The sequence below is a fragment of the Oncorhynchus keta genome, chromosome 13, assembly GCF_023373465.1.
Source record: "Oncorhynchus keta strain PuntledgeMale-10-30-2019 chromosome 13, Oket_V2, whole genome shotgun sequence".
NCBI lineage: Eukaryota > Metazoa > Chordata > Actinopteri > Salmoniformes > Salmonidae > Oncorhynchus > Oncorhynchus keta.
This window is the reverse complement of record NC_068433.1, coordinates 15215177-15240677: the sequence shown is the minus strand read 5'-3', so window position 1 is coordinate 15240677 and position 25501 is coordinate 15215177. Positions and strand designations below refer to the sequence as shown.

At 41.9% G+C, this 25501-nt stretch overlaps 2 protein-coding genes across 7 annotated transcripts; one reads left to right on the top strand and one right to left on the bottom strand.

Moving 5' to 3' along the window:
* Positions 1–9840: 9840 nt before the first annotated feature.
* LOC118391909 (UDP-glucuronosyltransferase 2A1-like) lies at positions 9841–14323 on the bottom strand. Its single transcript, XM_035783409.2, has 6 exons — positions 12475–14323; positions 11866–12014; positions 10960–11091; positions 10638–10725; positions 10317–10536; positions 9841–10216 (listed from the first exon to the last, which is right to left on the bottom strand). Exons 1-6 carry the CDS (start codon positions 13196–13198, stop codon positions 9934–9936), a joined length of 1596 nt encoding a protein of 531 aa, XP_035639302.1. The 5' UTR covers positions 13199–14323; the 3' UTR covers positions 9841–9933.
* A 130-nt stretch (positions 14324–14453) lies between these two features.
* On the top strand, positions 14454–24115 carry LOC118391908 (uncharacterized). 6 transcript variants are annotated; one of them, XM_035783408.2, is made up of 6 exons: positions 16205–16353; positions 16460–16545; positions 18317–18416; positions 21395–21503; positions 21641–21774; positions 22251–24115. In XM_035783408.2, exons 4-6 carry the CDS (start codon positions 21419–21421, stop codon positions 23382–23384), a joined length of 1353 nt encoding a protein of 450 aa, XP_035639301.1. In that variant the 5' UTR covers positions 16205–16353; positions 16460–16545; positions 18317–18416; positions 21395–21418; the 3' UTR covers positions 23385–24115. The 6 variants fall into 6 exon arrangements, with proteins under 6 accessions (XP_035639299.1, XP_035639295.1, XP_035639296.1 ...); XM_035783407.2 differs by having other exon boundaries at positions 18293–18416; XM_035783406.2 differs by lacking the exons at positions 16205–16353; positions 18317–18416 and adding an exon at positions 14454–15408.
* Positions 24116–25501: the final 1386 nt, after the last annotated feature.

Sequence of the window (25501 nt, the reverse complement as noted above, 5' to 3'; positions counted from 1 at the left end):
ACCACCAAGTAATACAGTTAGCTGTTACTGTTGTTGCACTACACCACCAAGTAATACAGTTAGCTGTTACTGTTGTACTACACCACCAAGTAATACAGTTAGCTGTTACTGTTGTTGCACTACACCACCAAGTAATACAGTTAGCTGTTACTGTTGTTGCACTACACCACCAAGTAATACAGTTAGCTGTTACTGTTGTACTACACCACCAAGTAATACAGTTAGCTGTTACTGTTGTTGTACTACACCACCAAGCTTTTACTGTTGTTGCACTACACCACCAAGTAATACAGTTAGCTGTTACTGTTGTACTACACCACCAAGTAATACAGTTAGCTGTTACTGTTGTTGTATTACACCACCAAGCTGTTACTGTTGTTGCACTACACCACCAAGTAATACAGTTAGCTGTTACTGTTGTACTACACCACCAAGTAATACAGTTAGCTGTTACTGGTGTTTTACTACACCACCAAGTAATACAGTTAGCTGTTACTGTTGTTGTACTACACCACCAAGTAATACAGTTAGCTGATACTGTTGTTGTACTACACCACCAAGTAATACAGTTAGCTGTTACTGTTGTACTACACCACCAAGTAATACAGTTAGCTGTTACTGTTGTACTACACCACCAAGTAATACAGTTAGCTGTTACTGGTGTTGTACTACACCACCAAGTAATACAGTTAGCTGTTACTGTTGTTGTACTACACCACCAAGTAATACAGTTAGCTGTTACTGTTGCACTACACCACCAAGTAATACAGTTAGCTGTTACTGTTGTTGCACTACACCACAAAGTAATACAGTTAGCTGTTACTGTTGTACTACACCACCAAGTAATACAGTTAGCTGTTACTGTTGTACTACACCACCAAGTAATACAGTTAGCTGTTACTGTTGTTGCACTACACCACCAAGTAATACAGTTAGCTGTTACTGTTGTACTACACCACCAAGTAATACAGTTAGCTGTTACTGGTGTTTTACTACACCACCAAGTAATACAGTTAGCTGTTACTGTTGTTGTACTACACCACCAAGTAATACAGTTAGCTGTTACTGTTGTTGTACTACACCACCAAGTAATACAGTTAGCTGTTACTGTTGTACTACACCACCAAGTAATACAGTTAGCTGTTACTGGTGTTGTACTACACCACCAAGTAATACAGTTAGCTGTTACTGTTGTTGTACTACACCACCAAGTAATACAGTTAGCTGTTACTGTTGCACTACACCACCAAGTAATACAGTTAGCTGTTACTGTTGTACTACATCACCAAGTAATACAGTTAGCTGTTACTGTTGTACTACACCACAAAGTAATACAGTTAGCTGTTACTGTTGTACTACACCACCAAGTAATACAGTTAGCTGTTACCGTTGTTGTACTACACCACCAAGTAATACAGTTAGCTGTTACCGTTGTTGTACTACACCACCAAGTAATACAGTTAGCTGTTACTGGTGTTGCACTACACCACCAAGTAATACAGTTAGCTGTTACTGTTGTACTACACCACAAAGTAATACAGTTAGCTGTTACTGTTGTACTACACCACCAAGTAATACAGTTAGCTGTTACTGTTGTACTACACCACCAAGTAATACAGTTAGCTGTTACTGTTGTTGCACTACACCACCAAGTAATACAGTTAGCTGTTACTGTTGTACTACACCACCAAGTAATACAGTTAGCTGTTACTGTTTTTGCACTACACCACCAAGTAATACAGTTAGCTGTTACTGTTGTTGCACTACACCACCAAGTAATACAGTTAGCTGTTACTGTTGTACTACACCACCAAGTAATACAGTTAGCTGTTACTGTTGTACTACACCACCAAGTAATACAGTTGGCTGTTACTGTTGTTGCACTACACCGCCAAGTAATACAGTTAGCTGTTACTGTTGTACTACACCACCAAGTAATACAGTTAGCTGTTACTGTTGTTGCACTACACCACCAAGTAATACAGTTAGCTGTTACTGTTGTTGCACTACACCACCAAGTAATACAGTTAGCTGTTACTGTTGTACTACACCACCAAGTAATACAGTTAGCTGTTACTGTTGTTGTACTACACCACCAAGTAATACAGTTAGCTGTTACTGTTGTACTACACCACCAAGTAATACAGTTAGCTGTTATTGTTGTTGTACTACACCACCAAGTAATACAGTTAGCTGTTACTGTTGTTGTACTACACCACCAAGTAATACAGTTAGCTGTTACTGTTGTTGTACTACACCACCAAGTAATACAGTTAGCTGTTACTGTTGTTGGTCTACACCACCAAGTAATACAGTTAGCTGTTACTGTTGTTGTACTACACCACCAAGTAATACAATTAGCTGTTACTGTTGTACCACACCACCAAGTAATACAGTTAGCTGTTACTGTTGTACTACACCACCAAGTAATACAGTTAGCTGTTACTGTTGTACTACACCACCAAGTAATACAGTTAGCTGTTCCTGTTGTTGTACTACACCACCAAGTAATACAGTTAGCTGTTACTGTTGTACCACACCACCAAGTAATACAGTTAGCTGTTACTGTTGTACTACACCACCAAGTAATACAGTTAGCTGTTACTGTTGTTGTACTACACCACCAAGTAATACAGTTAGCTGTTCCTGTTGTTGTACTACACCACCAAGTAATACAGTTAGCTGTTACTGTTGTTGTACTACACCACCAAGTAATACAGTTAGCTGTTATTGTTGTACTACACCACCAAGCAATACAGTTAGCTGTTACTGTTGTACTACACCACCAAGTAATACAGTTAGCTGTTACTGTTGTTGCACTACACCACCAAGTAATACAGTTAGCTGTTACTGTTGTTGCACTACACCACCAAGTAATACAGTTAGCTGTTACTGTTGTTGTACTACACCACCAAGTAATACAGTTAGCTGTTACTGGTGTTGTACTACACCACCAAGTAATACAGTTAGCAGTTACACCTGTGGGGGGAGGGGGGCATACTAAATCAACATATGCATGGCTTTTCACCCTTAAACCTAATCATAATTACACATAGTTTTTCACTAAAGGCAGTTATTGGGTTAAAACTGGGAATGGATAGGGTTATTAGGAGGTAGTTAATGAAATTATAGGGTTATTAGGAGTACGTTCGTGAAAGGATATGGTTATTAGGAGTACGTTCGTGAAAGGATATGGTTATTAGGAGGTAGTTAATGAAATTATAGGGTTATTAGGAGTACGTTCGTGAAAGGATATGGTTATTAGGAGTACGTTCGTGAAAGGATAGGGTTATTAGGGGTAGTTAGTGAAATGATAGGGTTATGACGAGTACGTTCATGAAAGGATATGGTTATTAGGAGGTAGTTAGTGAAATGATAGGGTTATTAGGAGTATGTTCGTGAAAGGATATGGTTATTAGGAGGTAGTTAGTGAAAGGATAGGGTTATTAGGAGGTAGTTAGTGAAAGGATAGGGTTATTAGGAGGTAGTTAGTGAAAGTATAGGGTTATTAGGAGGTAGTTAGTGAAATGATAGGGTTATTAGGAGGTAGTTAGTGAAAGGATATGGTTATTAGGAGGTAGTTAGTGAAATTATAGGGTTATTAGGAGTACGTTCGTGAAAGGATAGGGTTATTAGGAGGTAGTTAGTGAAATGATAGGGTTATTAGGAGTACGTTCGTGAAAGGATAGGGTTATTAGGAGTACGTTCGTGAAATGATAGGGTTATTAGGAGTACGTTCGTGAAAGGATAGGGTTATTAGGAGTACGTTCGTGAAAGGATAGGGTTATTAGGAGGTAGTTAGTGAAAGGATAGGGTTATTAGGAGGTAGTTAGTGAAAGGATAGGGTTATTAGGAGGTAGTTAGTGAAAGGATATGGTTATTAGGAGGTAGTTAGTGAAAGTATAGGGTTATTAGGAGGTAGTTAGTGAAATGATAGGGTTATTAGGAGGTAGTTAGTGAAAGGATATGGTTATTAGGAGGTAGTTAGTGAAATTATAGGGTTATTAGGAGTACGTTCGTGAAAGGATATGGTTATTAGGAGGTAGTTAGTGAAATGATATGGTTATTAGGAGGTAGTTAGTGAAAGGATATGGTTATTAGGAGGTAGTTAGTGAAAGGATAGGGTTATTAGGAGGTAGTTAGTGAAAGGATATGGTTATTAGGAGGTAGTTAGTGAAATTATAGGGTTATTAGGAGTACGTTCGTGAAAGGATATGGTTATTAGGAGGTAGTTAGTGAAATGATATGGTTATTAGGAGGTAGTTAGTGAAAGGATATGGTTATTAGGAGGTAGTTAGTGAAAGGATAGGGTTATTAGGAGGTAGTTAGTGAAATGATATGGTTATTAGGAGGTAGTTAGTGAAATGATATGGTTATTAGGAGGTAGTTAGTGAAAGGATATGGTTATTAGGAGGTAGTTAGTGAAATTATAGGGTTATTAGGAGGTAGTTAGTGAAAGGATAGGGTTATTAGGAGGTAGTTAGTGAAATGATATGGTTATTAGGAGGTAGTTAGTGAAAGGATATGGTTATTAGGAGGTAGTTAGTGAAATTATAGGGTTATTAGGAGGTAGTTAGTGAAAGGATAGGGTTATTAGGAGGTAGTTAGTGAAAAGTTTTGTTTGAGGTCGGAAGTGATTTCCAAGACCAATGTCTATTTCCGAGAACATGTAACTTTTTGAAACCCCTCTTAAGAGTGACACACAGTGGCACAAGAAGGTACTGCAAGATTATATCCCTGTAACGTAAAACCGTTGAACTCTTCTCCAGTTAACTCTGTGGAATCCAGGTTGTCTGGTTATTAAAGGAGCTTTCCAGTAATACGCTGACGGGAAAAATGTTAATCAGGGCATTTGGCTTGCACTGCAGGAGTAGAACAGTGCTGATCTGGAAGTGGTCTCAACTGTCAATAACTAAAGCAATTTACAGATTTATTTTTAGGTGCACTAAAGAAATAATTTAATATTTTGCAAAAACTTGGGGATGTCAAACACAGCAAGATGTCGGGACACTGTGACGTAAAACCAATCAGACAAAATATTTTGACTCCTTCGTCTGGTGATAGCTTTCCCATTGCAGGGCATGAGAGGACTACTCTTGTCAGCATCACCGTACCCTTCCTGGAAGCGGAGTGTGTCCTCAGATGACCATACAGGAATGCTGCCAAGACGGCAGCGTAAAGACACCCCAACACACTTAGCCACTGCTCTCTCAGCCAACAGTCAAGGTCTCAGTGGAACTGGTAAACAACCATCAGTCGACGCTGACGTCTGTTTGACCATAGATAGAGAGGTAGTTGCGATCTCATTATCAGTTGAGAAAAATCATGCCAGGATCTCTTGTTCTGTAAAAGAACATTCCGTATTGAAAAGTTGGTCTCGGATGGCCTATGAGCTCATCAATATTTTGTCCTGGTTTTCTCGGTCACTGACACTTCCTCTTTCCCCCTCTTGTCTTTTTATTAGCCTTTCGCTTTATTTTCACTGCTTTTCTGTGTTTCCCCTTGCACTTTCCCTCTCTCTCACCTACAAACAGTTACATTTGACATTTGAGCAATTTAGCAGACGCTCTTATCCAGAGTGACTTAAAGTTAGACATAAACAAGCAACAAATACTCCTGGGAATCAATAGCCACTGCATGTACACTAAATTACCAAAAGTATGTGGACACCTCATTGTGGAACATCTCATTCCAAAATCCTGGGCATGAATATGGAGTTGGTCCCCCCTTTGCTGCTATAACAGCCTCCACTCTTCTGGGAAGGTTTTCCATGAGATGTTGGAACATTGCTGCGGGGACTTTCTTCCATTCAGCCACAAGAGCATAAGTGGGGTTGGGCACTGATGTTGGGCAATTACGCCTGGCTCGCAGTCCAATTCATCACAAAGGTGTTCACTGGGGTTGAGGTCAGGGCTCTGTGCAGGCCAGTCAAGTTCTTCCACACCGATCTCAACAAACCATTTCTATATGGACCTCGCTTTGTGCACGGGGGCATTGTCATGCTGAAATAGGAAAGGGCCTTCCCCAAACTGTTGTCACAAAGTTGGAAGCACAGAATGGTCTAGAATGTCATTGTATGCTGTAGTGTTAAGATTTCCCTCCACTGGAACTGTCGGACTGCCAGATGGTGAAGCGTGATTAATCACTCCAGAGAACACATTTCCACTGCTCCAGTGTCCCAATGGCGTCGAGCTTTACACCACTCCAGCCAATGCTTGGTGATCTTGTGTGCGGCTGCTCGGCCATGGAAACCCATTTCATGAAGCTCTCAGTTAACAGTTCTTGTGCTGAAGTTGCTTTCAGGGGCAGTTTGGAACTTGGTAGTTAGTGTTGCAAACGAGGGCAGACTATTTTTACGCACTACACACTTCAGCACTCGGCGGTCCCGTTCTGTGAGTTTGTGTGCCCTACCACACAAACTAGCCGTTTCCACTTCACAATAACAGCGGTTACAGTTGACCGGGGCAGCTCTAGCAGGGCAGACATTTGAAGAACTGACTGGTGCTAAGTTGAAAGTCACTGAGCTCTTCAGCAAGGCCATTCATTCTACTGCCAATGTTTGTCTATGGAGATTGCATGGCAGTGTGCTCAATTTTTTACACCTGTCAGCAATGAGTGTGGCTGGAATAGCTGAATCCACATACTTTTGTATGTATAGTGTATTTGCCCTATGGTCTCTTTGAAGCACAGAAGGTTGGTGCCATCTTAATTAGGGAGGATGGGCTCCTGGTAATGGCTGGAGCAAAATGCTGGAATGGTATCAAATACATTAAACACATGGTTTCCATGTGTTTGATTCCATTCCATTTGCTCCATTTCAGCCATTATTATGAGCCGTCCTCCCCTCAGCAGCCTCCACTGCTTTGAAGGTAGGATTCTGGCGGGCTCTCGTAGCTCTGGCTCACTTCAAGTCAGGCGTCAGAGTGTCACGGTAGATCACTAGCCCCACCACTACTACCACAGGGTTAGTTCAGAGTGAGTGGAATGGATCAACTACTGTGTGGTTCTGGATACTGGTAGGGTGGCTCGTTGAAGATGATGTCAGGTGGACTGCTGCTGGGTTTATGTCTCACTTTGCTGGGATTGGAAGCTGAGGGACAAGGGAACGAACACCGAAAGGTACGTAAAAATTCTCTCACAACTGAAAATGTACAGGTTTCAAATGAGGTCCAAGGTGTTTTTCTCATTATTCCTTTTCTAGGTTCATTATCATTAGATTTGGGAAAATATACAATATTGTTTGTAGTATTGCCTTTACTGTAATCTCTTGTGGGCAGACTATGTAAATGAAACATCTGACCAAATTACGCATGATTTTATTTCTGGGCTAACTGAGATTACCTTTACTGTAATACAGAGAAACTGAATGGCGCAGTGAAAGAGACTTTGCTCAGTAGTCTGTGGGTGTCACGTTTGTCGTAACGATGAGACCAAGGCGCAGCGTGATAAGCGTACATAACTCACACATACACACATACCATCCTCGTAAAAACCCTGACCTAATCAAAATAATAAAGAAAACAAAGATAACTAAGGTCAGGGCGTGACAGTACCCCCCTGCGGATCCTCGCCGTAGGCCCTGGGGACCCTCGCTGAGTGTATCATCGCCGGATGTTCTGGACTGAGGACCGTCGATGGAGACCCCGGGCTGGGGACCGTCGTTGGAGGTTCTGGACTGTGGCCCGTCGTTGGAGGTTCTGGGGTACTGTCGCCGGACGCTCTGGGGTACTGTCGCCGGACACTCTGGACTGCCGAGGCGCACTGTAGGCCTGGTGCATGGTGCTGGCACTGGTGGTACCGGGCTGGTGACACGCACCTCAGGGCGAGTGCGGGGAGGAGGAACAGGGCGTACTGGACTGCCGAGGCGCACTATAGGCCTGGTGTGTGGTGCTGGCACTGGTGGTACCGGGCTGGTGAGACGCACCTCAGGGCGAGTGCGGGGAGGAGGAACAGGACGTACTGGACTCTGGAGGCGCACTGCAAACCTGGTGCGTGGTGTCGGCACTGGTGGTACTGGGCTGGTGACACACACCTCAGGGCGAGTGCGGGGAGCAGGCACAGGACATACTGGACTGTGGAGGCGCACTGGAGACACAGTACGCAGAGCCGGCGCAGGGTATCCTGGTCCAAGGAGGTACACTGGAGACCAGGAGCGCTGAGCCGGCACCCTCCTTCCTGGCTGGATGCCCATTCTAGCCCGGCCAATTAGAGGAGCTAGAATAGAATAGCGCACTGGAGACATCCTGTGCTCTACCGCATAACACGGTGCCTGACCAGTAACACGCTCCCCACAGAAAGCACGCTCCCCACAGTAAGCACGAGGAGTAGGCTCAGGTCTCCGACCTGACTCATGCGATCTCCTCGTGTGCCCCCCCAAAAAGAATTTGGGGGCTGCCTCTTGCGCTTCCGTGCTAGACGTGTACCCTCATATCGTCGCCGTTCCTCCCGTGCTATCTCCACCTGCCTCCATGGTAGGCGATCCTCTCCTGACAGTATTTCCTCCCACGTCCATGCTTTCTGCTCCATCAAACGCTGCTCCTCCTTTTCACGCTGCTTGGTCCTTTTATGGTGGGTTGTTCTGTCACGTTCGTCGTAACGATGAGACCTAGGCGCAGCGTGATAAGCGTAGATAACTCCTTTAATAAAAGAGAGAACACTGAACAAAACTATACAAAACAACAAAATGAACCGTGAAGCTACGTATATGACTAGTGCAAACAGGCAACTAAACATAGAATATAACCCACAAAACCAAAATGGAAAATGGCAACCTAAATAGGATCCCCAATCAGAGACAACAATAAACAGCTGTCTCTGATTGGGAACCAATTCAGGCCACCATAGACCTACATACCTAGACATACCAAAACCCCATAGATATACAAAAATCCCTAGAAAAGAAAAAACACACATACCACCTTCGTCACTCGTGACCTAACCAAAATAATAAAGAAAACAAAGCTAACTAAGGTCAGGGCGTGACAGTGGGCGGAAAGAGCGTGTCAGGTCACCCTAACTCTACTCCACTGGTTTGAACTCACCCACATTTAGCTGTATCACTCTATAAATGTAGAATTATGACTGGTACATAAGAGAATGCCATATGTTCAATTGACTTTGCCATACATTTGGCATAATGTTAAATATATGCACAAGTAAAGAGTGTGGGTGTTCTGTGTATATTGAGACTTAGGGGTGTGCCACTGGGAAAAAACGGGTTGAATCAACGTTGTTCTATGTCATTTAAGGTATTTTTATCAATGTGATGACCTGAACGTGGAAAACTGATTGGATTTGCAAAAGGTCATCACCATAAGGGCATGTGTAAACAGCATTTTCGGCAGTTAAATGTAACAACAAACCATTATTTATAAAGAACAATCTATTCATATGGATTTGGAACACTACGATTGGTTTACAAGCATGATAGCTGTGCTTTTGGTTTATAGTTGACACAGTTTGTAGGCTATTAGCCAATCAGTGTTTCTCAACAAGTTCAAAGCATGTGAATGCATTCCAAATAGTATTTAAGACTTCACAAACGTGCACATGATTCTTTCACTGCAATAATACCTGACATGAACATTATTCCAGGTGGTCACTCTTATCTTCTGTCTTCGGTTCTCCCTGTTGCACACAACAAGCTTTGATTACCCGTCGCAACGGGATTTATGGCAGATTTAAAACGACATCATCAACCCTGTTACAGTCAACTCGGCTATACTTGATTTGGCAATTAATAATAGGCACTTACCATAGTATTTTTTTCATTTAACCTTAATGGGCAAAACATTTTTTCAAGTAAAGTTCAACATGCATATTTGTGACAGAATGTTAAAATGAGGTGAAATAAAACATTTATTTTTCACGAAGTTACACTACCCAACAAGGTACTAATTTGGTGGAATGACCCTTTCACATTATTTCAAGGGGTCACTCTGTCTTCTGTCTCGATTTAGTTTTCTTGCAGCACTTGCGGAAGCAGAAAATGCATGTTTTAATGGATACCACTATGACAAGTGCCACTATGGTGAGCAGAGCAGCTGCCACATCTAGACAGTGGTACTGGTACCAGCTCAGGTTATGGGCCTCCACCCTCAAGTGCTTAGCCCCTTTGTTACGCATCACAAACTCGATCCAGAACACAGCTGTATCCAAGGGTTTCATTGGTTGATCGTGGTGGATTCTTGACAGCCTCATCATGCTTGCTTTATACCTGGTGAAAGGGGAATAGAGACAGTTATTTCACTGCACATTTTCAACAGTTGCCCAAAAGTTTGACGTGAGGAAACCACAGTTGTGTATTTGTGACTTACGATGGATCATTGATCACACTGTTGAGGCCATCCACAAGGTCTTTGGATGTCATCGTGTTGAAGTCCACCATTACAGCAGCTCCCTTGTTTTTCATGTGGATGATATTGTCTGGCTGGTCAGCGAACAAGGGGATGCCCACCATTGGGACTCCATGGTAAATGGATTCATATAGTCCGTTAGTCCCACCGTGGGTGACGAAGGCTTTGGTCTTTGGATGACCTTTTTGATACAGCACAACGGGAGGAAGCAGGGTTGTTGAACACTGTTGTACGCAAGGAATGTTAATATGTTTATGACTGTTATCAAGAAGGACATATCACCAAGTAAATCATTTTGTGGAATCCATTCATAAACTCTTGTGTTGGGGGCGAGAGTCTCTGGTTTCTCCCCATCGTATCTCCACAGCACCTATGGTGAGAAAACATGAATATGAATGAGAACCTGCAATGAAACGGTACTTATAACAAGAAGCTATGTTTTTTTTGAATGGTCCCTGATGGCCAAATGCAATATCTCTGACAGAATTCTATGTAAAGGAAAAGTGTAAGCTAGCTTGTTTGAATCGTACAAATGGATCCAATATCGGGATCAAGGAGACGATGACACCTCTATTTATAACAATGTTATAAGCAACAGACTAACCTTCTGTGGTATTTGTCCCAATGCAGTGGCTATGGTGTTTCCCCTCTCATTCGTGAGGTTCTTGATCATGGATCCCAGGGAAAACACCACGATTCCATCATCTCCTGAACTCTGCACAAAGTCCTCCATGGCCTGAAATTCAACACAATCTGTTTTCTTATGGTTCAATGTTATCAGCCCAATAGACTGTAGACAATAGATTACTGCCTCACACAGGAAGCGGCGCAGGTCCTAATCCAGGCACTTGTCATCTCCCGTCTGGATTACTGCAACTCGCTGTTGGCTGGGCTCCCTGCCTGTGCCATTAAACCCCTACAACTCATCCAGAACGCCGCAGCCGGTCTGGTGTTCAACCTTCCCAAGTTCTCTCACGTCACCCCGCTCCTCCGCTCTCTCCACTGGCTTCCAGTTGAAGCTCGCATCCGCTACAAGACCATGGTGCTTGCCTACGGAGCTGTGAGGGGAACGGCACCTCAGTACCTCCAGGCTCTGATCAGGCCCTACACCCAAACAAGGGCACTGCGTTCATCCATCTCTGGCCTGCTCGCCTCCCTACCACTGAGGAAGTACAGTTCCCGCTCAGCCCAGTCAAAACTGTTCGCTGCTCTGGCTCCCCAATGGTGGAACACTCCCTCACGACGCCAGGACAGCGGAGTCAATCACCACCTTCCGGAGACACCTGAAACCCCACCTTTTTAAGGAATACCTAGGATAGGATAAAGTAATCCTTCTCACCCCCCTTAAAAGATTTAGATGCACTATTGTAAAGTGGCTGTTCCACTGGATGTCATAAGGTGAATGCACCAATTTGTAAGTCGCTCTGGATAAGAGCGTCTGCTAAATGACTTAAATGTAAATGTAATTATCTTGTAAGACAGTTGATACTTTTGTGTTGAAAAGCCTTACTTTTGAAAGGGGTTTTGCAGGTTTGCAGTGAAGGCCTCCCACAAATTTAAAGTTGGGAAGGAAAGGTCGAGGATACTCAAAGTCCCAGTAGGTCCGTATCAACCAGATATCTGCCTTCCCCAAGATCTCGCATAAAGTCGTAGGTCTGCCTGATAAATGTTGAGATGCATTATGAATGAGACGCAGTACTGCTGAATAAGTGGTCCACAAAACCTATACAAGCGAATCAGTAATTATATTGTTACAACTTTTACAGCGGACTCTCTCTCTCAGAATGTAACAGTTATTGTACTAGAAAAAGCCAATGTGCATATGAATCATTCAATAACCAACATGTTGCAGATTTGCACACAGAATAGCTTCAGTAGAGTGTAGACCTAGCCCTATATATAACATCAATGGGGAAAGCACTGCTTCAATCAGAGCTCTGTCAAAGGAGTACCTAACCTGATTTAGCTTATCCACTTAATCAAATATATACACAAATAAACCAAGTCATGATATTACATTCTTCTTGTAGATATTCCAATCTTTATAAAAAACAAACCTGAGATTGAGCTTGTGGTGCAAGCACCCTTCCAACTTTTTGACAAATTCTGATCAACTTACCCTTGATCCCACTGTAGTACTTATCAATGGTCTGTAGGCAGTGTATAGAGAAAAAGGTAGAATGTATCATGTATGTAACAAAATTGTGAACCCGCTCAAAAAAACTCATTTGGTCTGTGTACGTCAAAGGGGGGGCAGGAACAAAAGAGGGGGGCGCTGGTATCTGCCCGCAGTGCCTCTCCATAGTCATGCCAAATGTAAACCTCAGCGAGATAATGAAAGGCACGTTAAGAGCATCTGCCATTAAGTCACTGCAGGGCATCATTGGATCAGAAAGGACTGCGTCAAACTCCCACTGTCTCAGTGTGTCCATAAGCTCTTTGTTGTGGAACATGGCATCACACATGTTGAGATGTAGAGCTGTCATACTTCCCAACACCTCCCGGATCTTCAGGCCCACCTGCAACATTGAGGCGTTCTGAGCCTTGTATATCCAGAAGTTTAGGAAGTCCTCCTGGAGAGACTCCAAATCATGTCTCTCAAAAGGAACATTATACACCTTGAAGCTGAAACCCTCTGGTTTGGTATAGTTGACTGAAGGTGAGGCAGAGCAAACCAGCACTGTGACACTATGGTTTCGCTCCACTAGTTCTTCCAGGATCACACGCATGTTGAGCCAGTGACTGAACTCCCCAGGAAAGACCAGCACATTACCACTCTGTGCGCCCTGACACCCACAGAGAATGAGGAGGGCCATGGACATCAACAACCTCCCAGACACCATTGTAGCGGAGTAGATAGAGACAGAGAGGACTTCTATGCGTTCAACAACGACATACAGGTTTTCACTAGAATTGTGTAAGATCAACCTGACTATAAAAGAGTTATGTGTTCGCCTCTGCAGTCTCAAAGTCTATAGGTTATGTCAGAGATAACCATGGTACATATTTGCACACTGCACAGCTGTGTCAAATCTGCCACTGACAATTTACCTTGGACTTCAGAACCTGAACCCTCTTTCTTCAATGAGGCAAAAGTGCATGTCTAAAGCGACGTAGACTCGTTCACCTTTCGGTTTTTGTAACTTTTTCCAGAGTAGTATAAAAGAACAGGGTTTCAAGTTTACAATGGGGTATTAGAATCAAAGTTTGATGAACCTTAATTTGCTTACTTCTGACCGCAAGAGCTGTCTGCCCAAAGTAGTTTTAGGAAGGCGCCTGTGCGACCAGTTTCTATCCGGTAGATGGCAGTGTTCCTTTCTCTATGATGGCAATGTTTTTATGTAGATTTCTTTCCTTGACAGGCATGCTAAGGAAAGGAAGCTAGCAGCAGAACGTTCAAAGGACTTAGTATGTTCATACATTCACATACGTATCATTGTATAAAACGATAATTATGGACGAATTGCGACTATTTAACAACTCAGCTAACATCTGTCTTGAACCTGCTTTTGAAAATTGTGGTCCTGGAACAACTGGGAATTGTAGAGGATGGCGCATTTTCAACTTCGGCTGGAGGTGTCCAAGATTAAACTTGAGAACCTACAGTGGTGTAAAGTACTTAAGGAAAAATACTTTAAATAACGACTTAAGTCGTTTTTTGTGGTATCTGTACTTTACTATTTTTTACAAATTTTCTTCACTACACCCCTAAAGAAAATAGTGTACTTTTTACTCCATACATTTTCCCTGACACCTAAAAGTACTCATTACATTTCGAATGCTTAGCAGGACAGGAAAATGGTCCAATTCACACACTCATCAAGAGAACATCCCTGGTCATCCCTACTGCCTCTGACCTGGCAGACTCCCAAAACATAAATGCTTGGTTTGTAAATAATGTCAGGTTGGAGTGTCCCCCTGGCTATCGATAAATAAGTAAAAAACAAAAATTGTGTCATCTGGTTTGCTTAATATAAGTCATTTGAAATTATTTATACTTTTACTTTTGATACTAAAGTATATTTTTGCAATTACATTCAGTTTTGATACTTACATATATGTTTGATACTTACATATATACTTACATATATACTACATTTACTCAAGTAGTATTTTACTGGGTGAATTTCACTTGAGTTATTTTCTATTAACGCGTCTTTACTTTTACTCAAGTATGATAATTGGGTACTTTTTCCACCACTGACAACAAAGCACTGAAACTGTTGAATTAATCTAACAAAAATAAATGACAAAGTTTGGAAACAGAATTGTCGACAGCGGGGGATCGACAATGTTCCATTTTGTCGTCGTCATGTTGGATTTCCAGCTCCTGGTAAAGGTAGCTGCTATCTTGCTCTCGAAAACCTTTCTTCTTATCGATATGGTTTACAGCGGTTAGCTCCGCCCATGGTTGGCTGCGCGTGAACTACAATTATGATGCGGTGTTTCAACGTTTAGAAACATAAATCATCCCTTGCGAAACGGTTTTCGAAACTTATGCTGTTATGGATATGTGTACGGTTCGTTCAATCACTATCTGAACTTAAACAACTAAGACGGATAATCATTTGAACAGTGCAGAAGAGAACCTCACTCCAAAATGTTTTTTTTTCTTCCTTCCGTCAAGACCAGTATGTGTATTTGTATGTAGGGAGTGCCAATCGAAAATTGAAACAGCATGGGAAAGAGAACACTGAAATGGCTTATTTCTTTAAGTCTCGGCGTAGCCTCGAGACAGTGGAAAGTTTTGCTGGAGAAACTGAGGAACAAGGGGAATTTCCAACACCAACATCACAAATAAGGGATCCGGGTGACTCAAAGTGAAAAGGAAACCCAAACCGGGGTGGTGCGAATAGTTTCCAATAGAAATGAATTTTCATTTGGCAGGATTTGCAGAGGCGCTTGGGAAGATGCTTTTTGTAGACCTGAGGCCAGAGATCAAAATCAAGAGCATCATTATGGCGAGAAGTGGTTCGGACAGATCTGGGGTTGCCCAGCATTCAAATCCTGGAATCTGGAAGATGAGTCAGATGAGTCCAAATGGCAATGCAATGTGGGTGTAGAGTAATTGTTTTTTATTTGACATGCTACCTCAGTGATGATTCATGTCGCAACCATAGATGTGTGGTACTGTGATACCAACGTACTGTTCGTAGAGGACTGTCAGATTTATTAAAATGTTATTTTATTTCTGTTAATTTTCTATTGAATAATGTTATTTGACTCATTAATTAAATACATCTTAACAGATAAAATAAGCTTATTGACATGTTTTAAATGTGTGTTTAAAAAAAATTCTACTGGTATTCTAAATATACTGGAATTGATTAATATTGAGATTACAGTGGGAAGGCACATTTTAAGATAGAAAGACAATTTGTAGCCTATGAAGTTAATATAATATTGTTTGACCAGTGACCTCATTGTTGCTTTCTTTATAGTTGTGCAAGTACATTTTAAATGCATTTTAATATCTTAATCTCAAATTGAAATCATAAAATTCTAAATTCCTTTTGGTACTTGCACCACACCATACTTACTGCATGACCAACTCGTCAATAGCTCCTCCCCAAATAGGAAGTCGTGCACAAGCATTGTTTACAATTTGCCAGGCAAAGGTAGAAGACAACGTGAATACGTACGTGTAGGTTTTGATGACAGTTCATCACATTATTGTTGTTTTCTAAAAAAAAAAGTTTAAGATTTATTAGCAAATGACAATGGAGAATGCTGGCCACTTTCAAAGTCAGCTAACCTCTCTCATGAACGCGGTAGTGACGGCAGCGATCGTGGAAATAGTTCGACTTGTAGAGGACAGCGCCGTGGTCCTTCGCCAACAGTTGTCCAAGAGTAAATTGGAGAACGAAGCATTAAAAGTCGAAAATGAGTCGAATAAAAAGAAGCTGCACATTTTGGAAGGCAAGTCGATGGCGGCAAAGCAGCGTTCTGTCGCTCGTCGTCATGAAGCTGATGGCAGGAAATGTAACTCGTGTGGATGGTTGGAAACTAAGTTGATTGCATTTGCTTTGTTACACGATTTATTTTTTTTGGCAAATAATTAAACATGTATTTTATGGTTTCTTTTGTTTATGGTAATTGTATAGATGAACCTGTCCACACAAAAGACGATGGAAAGGGAGAGAAGACAGGTGCAGGGCTGCAATCTCAGGATCCGGCTGGCCAATCCCAGGTTTGTATACGGGCATTTCCATGTAAAAGGCCCATGAATACTAATTATTAGTTCATAGGAGTACATTACATTTGGTGTCAAATGAAAGCTAAGAGGTTAAATGAAGGCATATATAAACGTTTCAACCATTTTGCATCCTAAAAATTAGCAATAAGCAAAGACTGATTCCTGGTCCAACATGGAAAATGGATCTTACTCCTACTACTACTACTAGAGGTCGACCGATTGTGATTTTTCAATGCCGAAATGGACGATTGGAAGGCCCCAAAAAGCTGATTAATCGGTCGATTTTTACATCTATATTTGTAAAAAAAAAATGACATTTACAACAATACTGAATGAACACTTATTTTAACTTAATATAATACATCAATAAAATCTATTTAGTCTCAAATAAATAAAGAAACATGTTCAATTTGGTTTAAATAATGCAAAAACAAAGTGTTGGAGAAGAAAGTAAAAGTGCAATATGTGCAATGTAAGAAAGCTAACGTTTAAGTTCCTTGCTCAGAACATGTGAAAGCTGGTGGTTCCTTTTAACATGAGTCTTCAATATTCCCAGGTAAAAGGTTTTAGGTTGTAGTTATTATAGGACTATTTCTCTCTATACCATTAGTATTTCATATACCTTTGACTATTGCATGTTCTAATAGGTACTTTAGTATTGCCAGCCTAATCTCGGGAGTTGATAGCCTTGAAGTCATAAACAGCGCAATGCTTGAAGCACAGCGAAGAGCTGCTGGCAAATGCAGGAAAGTGCTGTTTGAATGAATGCTTACGAGCCTGTTGCTGCCTACCACCGCTCAGTCAGACTGCTCTATCAAATCATAGACTTAATTATAATATAATAACACACAGAAATACGAGCCTTAGGTCATTAGATGGTCAAATCCGGAAACTATCATTTCGAAAACAAGATGTTTATTCTTTCAGTGAAATACGGAACCGTTTGGTATTTTATCTAACGGATGGCATCCATAAGTATAAATATTGCTGTTACATTGCACAACCTTCAATGTTATGTCATAATTATGTACAATTCTGGCAAATTAATTACGGTCTTTGTTTGGAAGAAATGGTCTTCCGACAGTTCGCAACGAGCCAGGCGGCCCAAACTGCTGCATATACCCTGACTCTGCTTGCACAGAACGCAAGAGAATTGACACAATTTCCCTAGTTAAGAGGCAATATTACCTAAATATGCAGGTTTAAAAATATATACTTGTGTATTGATTTTAAGAAAGGCATTGATGTTTTATGGTTAGGTACACATTGGAGAGAAACGGCAGTAACGACAGTGCTTTTTTCACGAATGCGCTTGTCAAATCTCCTGTTTGGCAAAGTAGGCTGTGATTCAATGATAAATTAACAGGCACCGCATCGATTATATGCACCGCAGGACAAGCTCGATATCATCAACCATGTGTAGTTAAGATTGATTGTTTTTTATAAGATAGGTTTAATGTTAGCTAGCACCTTACCTTGGTTCCTTGCTGCACTCGCATAACAGGTAGTCAGCCTGCCACGCAGTCTCCTCGTGGAGTGCAGTGTAATCGGCCATAATCAGTGTCCAAATATACCGATTATGTAAACTTGAAATCGGCCCTAATTAATCGGCAATTCCAATTTATCGGTCAACCTCTACTACTACTACTACTACTACTACTACTAATAATAATAATAATAATACAAAGAGAATCACAAAGATGCTGTGAAAACAAACAAAACCAATGTAGAGATCTGGCAGGTCTTGGGCAATCGTCTTCCACAGCTTCAGATGATAAGGTGCTGTTCAGCTGAGCAGTAATTGAAGTGGAACAAGTGGAGTGGATGTTTTCTTAAACGACATCTAGCAGAAAAAGTCTTACAAGGTATTTGAAATGCATCAAAACACAATGTTACCACTACCAACTAATATCAACATTTAAATGTAGTTTTGCAGAAATCATTAGCCTGTAAGTTTAAGAAATATATTTTTATACTTTTACCAAAACACCACATCTTTAAGTGGGAAGATTATGAAAGTTTACAGTAGTAACAATTAAAGGTAGAGCTACCAATTAGTTGTAGTTTACTGATCATTTGGTTTATGATTTATTTAGGGATTAAAACGTGTCACTCTGTTTCCAAATCGATAACAGAATGACCCAAAAATTATTTGCAAAATGACTGCAACTGAATTGGCTACAATAGGAAATCATAGTAGACACAAACCACAGTTGTGTCTCCTGCTACTGTCCTCCCTTCCACTGGCCTACTGTTATGTTCAGCTCATAGTGTCTCCTGCTACTGTCCAACCCTTCCACCAGCCTGCTGTTATGTTCAGCTCATAGTGTCTCCTGCTACTGTCCTTCCTTCCACCAGCCTACTGTTATGTTCAGCTCATAGTGTCTCCTGCTACTGTCCTCCCTTCCACCAGCCTGCTGTTATGTTCAGCTCATAGTGTCTCCTGCTACTGTCCTCCCTTCCACCAGCCTACTGTTATGTTCAGCTCATAGTGTCTCCTGCTACTGTCCTCCCTTCCACCAGCCTACTGTTATGTTCAGCTCATAGTGTCTCCTGCTACTGTCCTCCCTTCCACCAGCCTACTGTTATGTTCAGCTCATAGTGTCTCCTGCTACTGTCCTCCCTTCCACCAGCCTACTGTTATGTTCAGCTCATAGTGTCTCCTGCTACTGTCCTCCCTTCCACCAGCCTACTGTTATGTTCAGCTCATAGTGTCTCCTGCTACTGTCCTCCCTTCCACCAGCCTACTGTTATGTTCAGCTCATAGTGTCTCCTGCTACTGTCCTCCCTTCCACCAGCCTACTGTTATGTTCAGCTCATAGTGTCTCCTGCTACTGTCCTCCCTTCCACCAGCCTACTGTTATGTTCAGCTCATAGTGTCTCCTGCTACTGTCCTCCCTTCCACCAGCCTACTGTTATGTTCAGCTCATAGTGTCTCCTGCTACTGTCCTCCCTTCCACCAGCCTACTGTTATGTTCAGCTCATAGTGTCTCCTGCTACTGTCCTCCCTTCCACCAGCCTACTGTTATGTTCAGCTCATAGTGTCTCCTGCTACTGTCCTCCCTTCCACCAGCCTACTGTTATGTTCAGCTCATAGTGTCTCCTGCTACTGTCCTCCCTTCCACCAGCCTACTGTTATGTTCAGCTCATAGTGTCTCCTGCTACTGTCCTCCCTTCCACCAGCCTACTGTTATGTTCAGCTCATAGTGTCTCCTGCTACTGTCCTCCCTTCCACCAGCCTACTGTTATGTTCAGCTCATAGTGTCTCCTGCTACTGTCCTCCCTTCCACCAGCCTACTGTTATGTTCAGCTCATAGTGTCTCCTGCTACTGTCCTCCCTTCCACCAGCCTACTGTTATGTTCAGCTCATAGTGTCTCCTGCTACTGTCCTCCCTTCCACCAGCCTACTGTTATGTTCAGCTCATAGTGTCTCCTGCTACTGTCCTCCCTTCCACTGGTATAACTGTTATGTTCAGCTCATAATATTGATGTATTTTTCTGTCCAGTGGGGTTCACAGCAAGAGTGTGAAAACAGTCTGGACAACCCCCTCACTCTCCCTGTCTCTCTTCTGTCTCTCTCCAATTAATGTCACTTCTCTTGGCTCTTACTGACGCCAACCCATGAGTCCCCCCTCTTTCTATTTACTGTAACCAGCCACCTCACCCACTGAGCACCAGGTTTCCATGGACTTTGAAAAGTAGTTGAAATTTGGTCAATCCACATCTGAACCAATCATAGAGATCTGTTTCACAAGTTTGGACAACAGTAGGGAAAAGTAGAGTATAGCTCAGTACAGTCGGAGAACTCCTGTAAAATATTGTACATATTTAGTTGATTTAAGTGTTGTTTTTTAAAAATTGTATTATCTTTTTGTGTGTTTGATAACTCATTGAATTTCTAGCGAATATGTCTAGTTTCCTTGACCAATGGAATGGCAGATTGATTTGTTTGCTTTGCTTAGCTACCTGACTACTGTTTGCATTACAGAGATGCATTCAGCACCGCTTCTAGTTTAACCCAGCCAAAGTGAGAGGACTACAGTGTGGAGATGGCAGAGGGCTCCCTTGTAGTGAGGGTGGCTTTATACACTGGACTGACGTATGGTGAGCTTTTAGAGCTGTATCGGCAGCAGAAGAAGCGTCACCCAAGTGGATGTTACACATCACTAGTGGAGGAGTCGTCCTCCACTAGGACGTGGCTACCGAGGGCTGGGGACTGAGAACAACGTCAGGACCGGCTAGCTAACTCTGCCATCATCTAACCTGTCCCTTCCTAGTGCCATCTAACTCGGCTGCCAGACGAATAGAGTCCTTCACCAAGAGCAGGCACCATTTGAAGCTGTCAAGAATTCACTCATATCTTTTCTTATTTTTTTTTTTACTGCAGTTTTGTGTTCTTTTACCGATTTGTACTGTGGTGTCCAAACTTGTGAAACATAGACGTCCATGATTGGTACAGATTTGGTCAAGCTCGGACCAACCAAATGTGGTAGCCAGTATGTAGAATAATACTCAAAATGATATTATATTTTTGTACCATGAAGAGAATGACATTCTTAATTATGCATTTCTGTATAGCACAAATCAGAGACCCATGATGTCATTCTGTCACTATAATTGTGTTATAGGGTGTTAATCCACTTAATGTACTGTAGTTCAATAACTAAAATAGTTTTTTTTTTTTTCATTCTTTCTGCAGACATCATTCTGTCTTAATTCAAAGTAGATATTTAAGAGTTTTCGGAAAATGTAGTAACATAAAAAAAAAAAAGATTTGACCTGCATTCTGTTACCAAACTTTACTTCTGCACTTCCTGTAAATTAGTTTTTGTAACATTTTCAGTGGAAATTGTTAAAAGTTGTTACCATGGAGAAGGATGGAATGAAAGTACTTCGCATCAAGAAGGAACTAAATGATGACACAGAACATAACACACCATCTCCAGTGACAGGTGAGTGTGACAGTTTGATGTATCACAGTTCTATGTTTGAGAATAGTGCATAACCTTTTGCCCAGACTACATATTAAGCTTTTTGAAGTGAATTTCATACGTTGTATTTAGTGTAATGGCCCCTGTGTCTGTTTCAGATGAGCAGCTGTGTCCCAAAGTGGACATGGTGTTTGTTAACGAGTGGAGCCAAAGCCAGTGGCGAGACGACAGGGTAGACAGTAAAGACAGAACAGAGGAAGAAACTCCAGGATCATCAATGACCCAGCATCAGGTCAGTCCACTTTCCATCAGAGTTTTTTAAATGTTTAAATGTTAGTTAAGGCCTATGTGATACAAACACACATGCTGTTGAAATGGTTGGTTGTGAGATATACAGATCTATTGAGCCATGTTTTGGTCATAAAAAAAAACTAAAAACTAATCAGAGACATGACAAAAGATGGGAAAGGGAAGTAAAATACAACAGTCAAATAATCAAACCCAAACAATGGAAAAGTTATTCAAGAAGTGAACCTGTCCCAGTCATCTAAGTGTCTCCAAAGGTCCAGCAGCATCTGGAAATGAACAACAAACTCAATCCCCTAAAAAGACAACAAAGACCGACACACAACATTTTTTACAAAAAATAATGACGCTTTTTGAATGTACAGAAGTGGCGTGTTGTATCGACATATGCCTCTGACTACCAGGCAGGCTACCAAGTCCCTCTACGTGTTTACTTACATACAGTTTGTCATCTTCTTACAGAACGGAGGGCTACTTCAGTGCAGTAAGCTGAATCCCTCCACTCCCATCCTCAAAGTCTTCTGTGATCCTGAACTAGACACGTATCCCGACTATCGACTGAAGAGGGAATCTCTGAATTATCTGTTCTCCTTGGCACTGACTGGTCAAGACAGACAGACGGCAACATTCAAGATCCTCGTCTTTATTTACTGGTTGGCCCACGGGACCTCCTATAAAACTGTCTCGGAGACTTTCGGAATCCCTCTGTCCAATGCTACCAGCATCGTCCGCGACGTTGCGGACAAACTGGTCAAGCTCTCTCTGAAGATTGTGAACAAGCCCTCTTCAGGCGAGCTGGCTCTCACGATGCAAGGGTTCGGCAGACTGGCCCGTCACCCGGTGTTTGAGAAGGTTGTGGGGGCCATAGGTGGGTGCCACGTCAGGGTCAAGATCCCCGGTGTACCGCAACCCCAACAGTGTCCAGGTGACCAGCCCCTCCCTGAGAAGGCCCTCCCCACCATCAACTTCCAAGGGGTCTGCGACCACACGGGCAGCTTCATCGACGTCTTTGCGGGGCTGCCTGGGTCTATGACCGACGTGAGGATCCTGAGGCACAGTCCCCTTTACAAATGTGGCCTCTACCCTCCACCCGGATGCTTCCTCCTAGGCGACGGCGGGTACCCTTGCCTACAGACGCCTGTGTGCATCATCACACCCTATTCAAAGTCTGACCAGAACCCGGTGCACGTCCAGTTCAACCAGCACCACGCCATGGCTCTCTCCTCCATCGAGAGGACCTTCGGCATCATGAAGAAGCGCTGGCACATGATCTTCCTGCAGCCTCTTGAGCTCCACCCAAGCTTCATCCCCAAAGTGCTAGCGGTGTGCACCGTGCTGCATAACATCTGCCTCAGGTCAGGAGACTTGCTGGAGCCAGTGAAGATTGAGGATGGAAGCAAGGTGACAGAGGCTCTGAAGGAGTGGCTAGCGTCCAATGAGACCAGCGGAGAGGCGTTGAGGGACAGTTTGGCTCAACAGATCTCTACAATGAAATGCATGGCCACTGTGAAAGATGAGCGAGGTACATCTGCACCAGCAAACGTGACGGCAGTGCAAAAAGAACACGCTTACAACATAGTAGTGATGGAACATTGATTTGGTGATCACAATTGATGGGTCGAATAAGTCACCATCAGTCACCGATTACACCACTGGCTAGCTGTGATACTTCATCTCATCAGCCCTTAAGTGGTGGTGGAACTGTTACTACTGACATTTGTGACTTTTTCACTAAAACAATTAAGCATAGTCGCCTCATATGCCAGTGTTTCTTTACCATGTCAAAAATCATCCACTTTATTTCAAATATTATTTCCTTTATACTGTACGCAGTATAGTGAAACACGATTTGGATTATGTTTTTGTGAGTGGTGTAAATGAGTGGGGCAGGTATTCAAACTTGTTGCTGTCTTTTTGATCAATTCAGTGATTATTACAAGTGTGTTCTACTCAATGAGTTATACTGTATACTCTAGAAGACTGATAGGGGGCGCTACCACCTTGCCCCCATCTTGGCACTCCCTTATTTAGCATAAAAATTAAGTGAAAAAATACATTTTCCTTAAAGTACATTTATTTTTAGATGACTAATGTTACCGTCCCCACTACAACAACAAAAATACTTAAATACATGTAATTTTGTCCTTGAATCCATTTAATTAAACTACTGTAGAATCCCTTTCTTTCCTATGGAGGACTGCCTCTACTAGGGAGTGTCATATGGCTGACTGGTGGCTTCAAAGCCTCTCAATGGCCAATACATAGCATCAGTAGTCTAGGGTTTATATACATCGTTTCTACTTGTTACCTTTTCTTTTTCGGTTGAGTTGAAAATAAAGCAATATATCTACCTCCAAATCCTTTGTAATGCGAATGGATTATTTTTTTTTCTTGTGCCTTAGCCTTTCTGCCCTATAATACTATGGTTTATTCAAATGTGTGTGTGTGTGTGAGAAGTTTTTCCTGAATTTTCAATGCAGTAGTTTCGGCTTAGAAAAACTGAAAGGTTATGTTACTTCCCAAAGGTACCACCAGGAGCCATTGAATGAATTAGTGTTATTACTGTATGGATACTCAAAGCATCCCCTATAAGCAGGCGGGTTTTAATCTGTCTTCGGGGACCCGCAGCCGTTTCATGTATTTCAACTATTCCATAGCTAGCTCACCTGATTCATCTAGTCACCTAAGCATCAAGCACTTGAATAGGTGAGTTGGGTCAAGGCTACAACAAAATTGTGAAGCATCTGGGTGGGGTCCCTAAGGAGAGGTTTGAAAACCACTACCCTATAGTCTACAGGCTGTGGTATGCAATCAAGTCTTTGATAAAAGCATTCTTCATTGTGCCACCTAAAGGGACATTTTTACCTTAGAGAAAAATACGACATGGTAGGTTCATGGTGCCAGGCTAATTTCAACCACCAATGCACTCGGTGATAAAACAGACCAAAGCACTCTTCCATCCTCAAGGCATATATTATTTTGGCAACTGATTTCAATGTTTCATTGATTCTCATTTATTATTTGGTCTTTTCACAGAGAAGGAAAAGGAGAGTTGTAAATTATGCAGATGATTGGATTAAAGAGGATGATGATTGGATTAAAGAGGATGAGGACATCCTAGAGCAAACCCATGGGAGTGCAAGTGTTTGGCGAGTAACCATATTTAGATTTGTGAAGTGGATATGTTCAGTGCTCACTTAATAGCACTCAATGAATAGTCAAAACCAAATGATTCAGTTATTTTACAATTGAAACATTTTGTGTTTTAAAATCAACAAATCATTCTTCTCCATGTTTTTTGCAGATTGATACTTATATTTGTCAGATTTGAACAGAGACGCTTTCCTCATTTTGCAGCCAAGAGAATTACATGGCTAGGATAACCAGAGTTTGAGAGGCAGATTGTGGTCTGTTAAGGACAAACAACAGGATTGTTGGGGGATACCAATGCCAACAGTGGTGGAAAAAGTACCCAATTGTCATACTTGAGTAAAAGTAAAGATACACTTTTACTTAAGTAATTTTCTATTAAGTTAAGTCACCCAATAAAATACAACTTGAGTAAAAGTCTAAAAGTATTAGGTTTTAAATATACTTGTAATGGCAAAAATATACTTAAGTATCAAAACTATAAATATATTTCACATTTTTTATATTAAGCAAACCACAATATTTTTTATTTTATTTTAAATTTTCTGATAGCCAGGGGCACA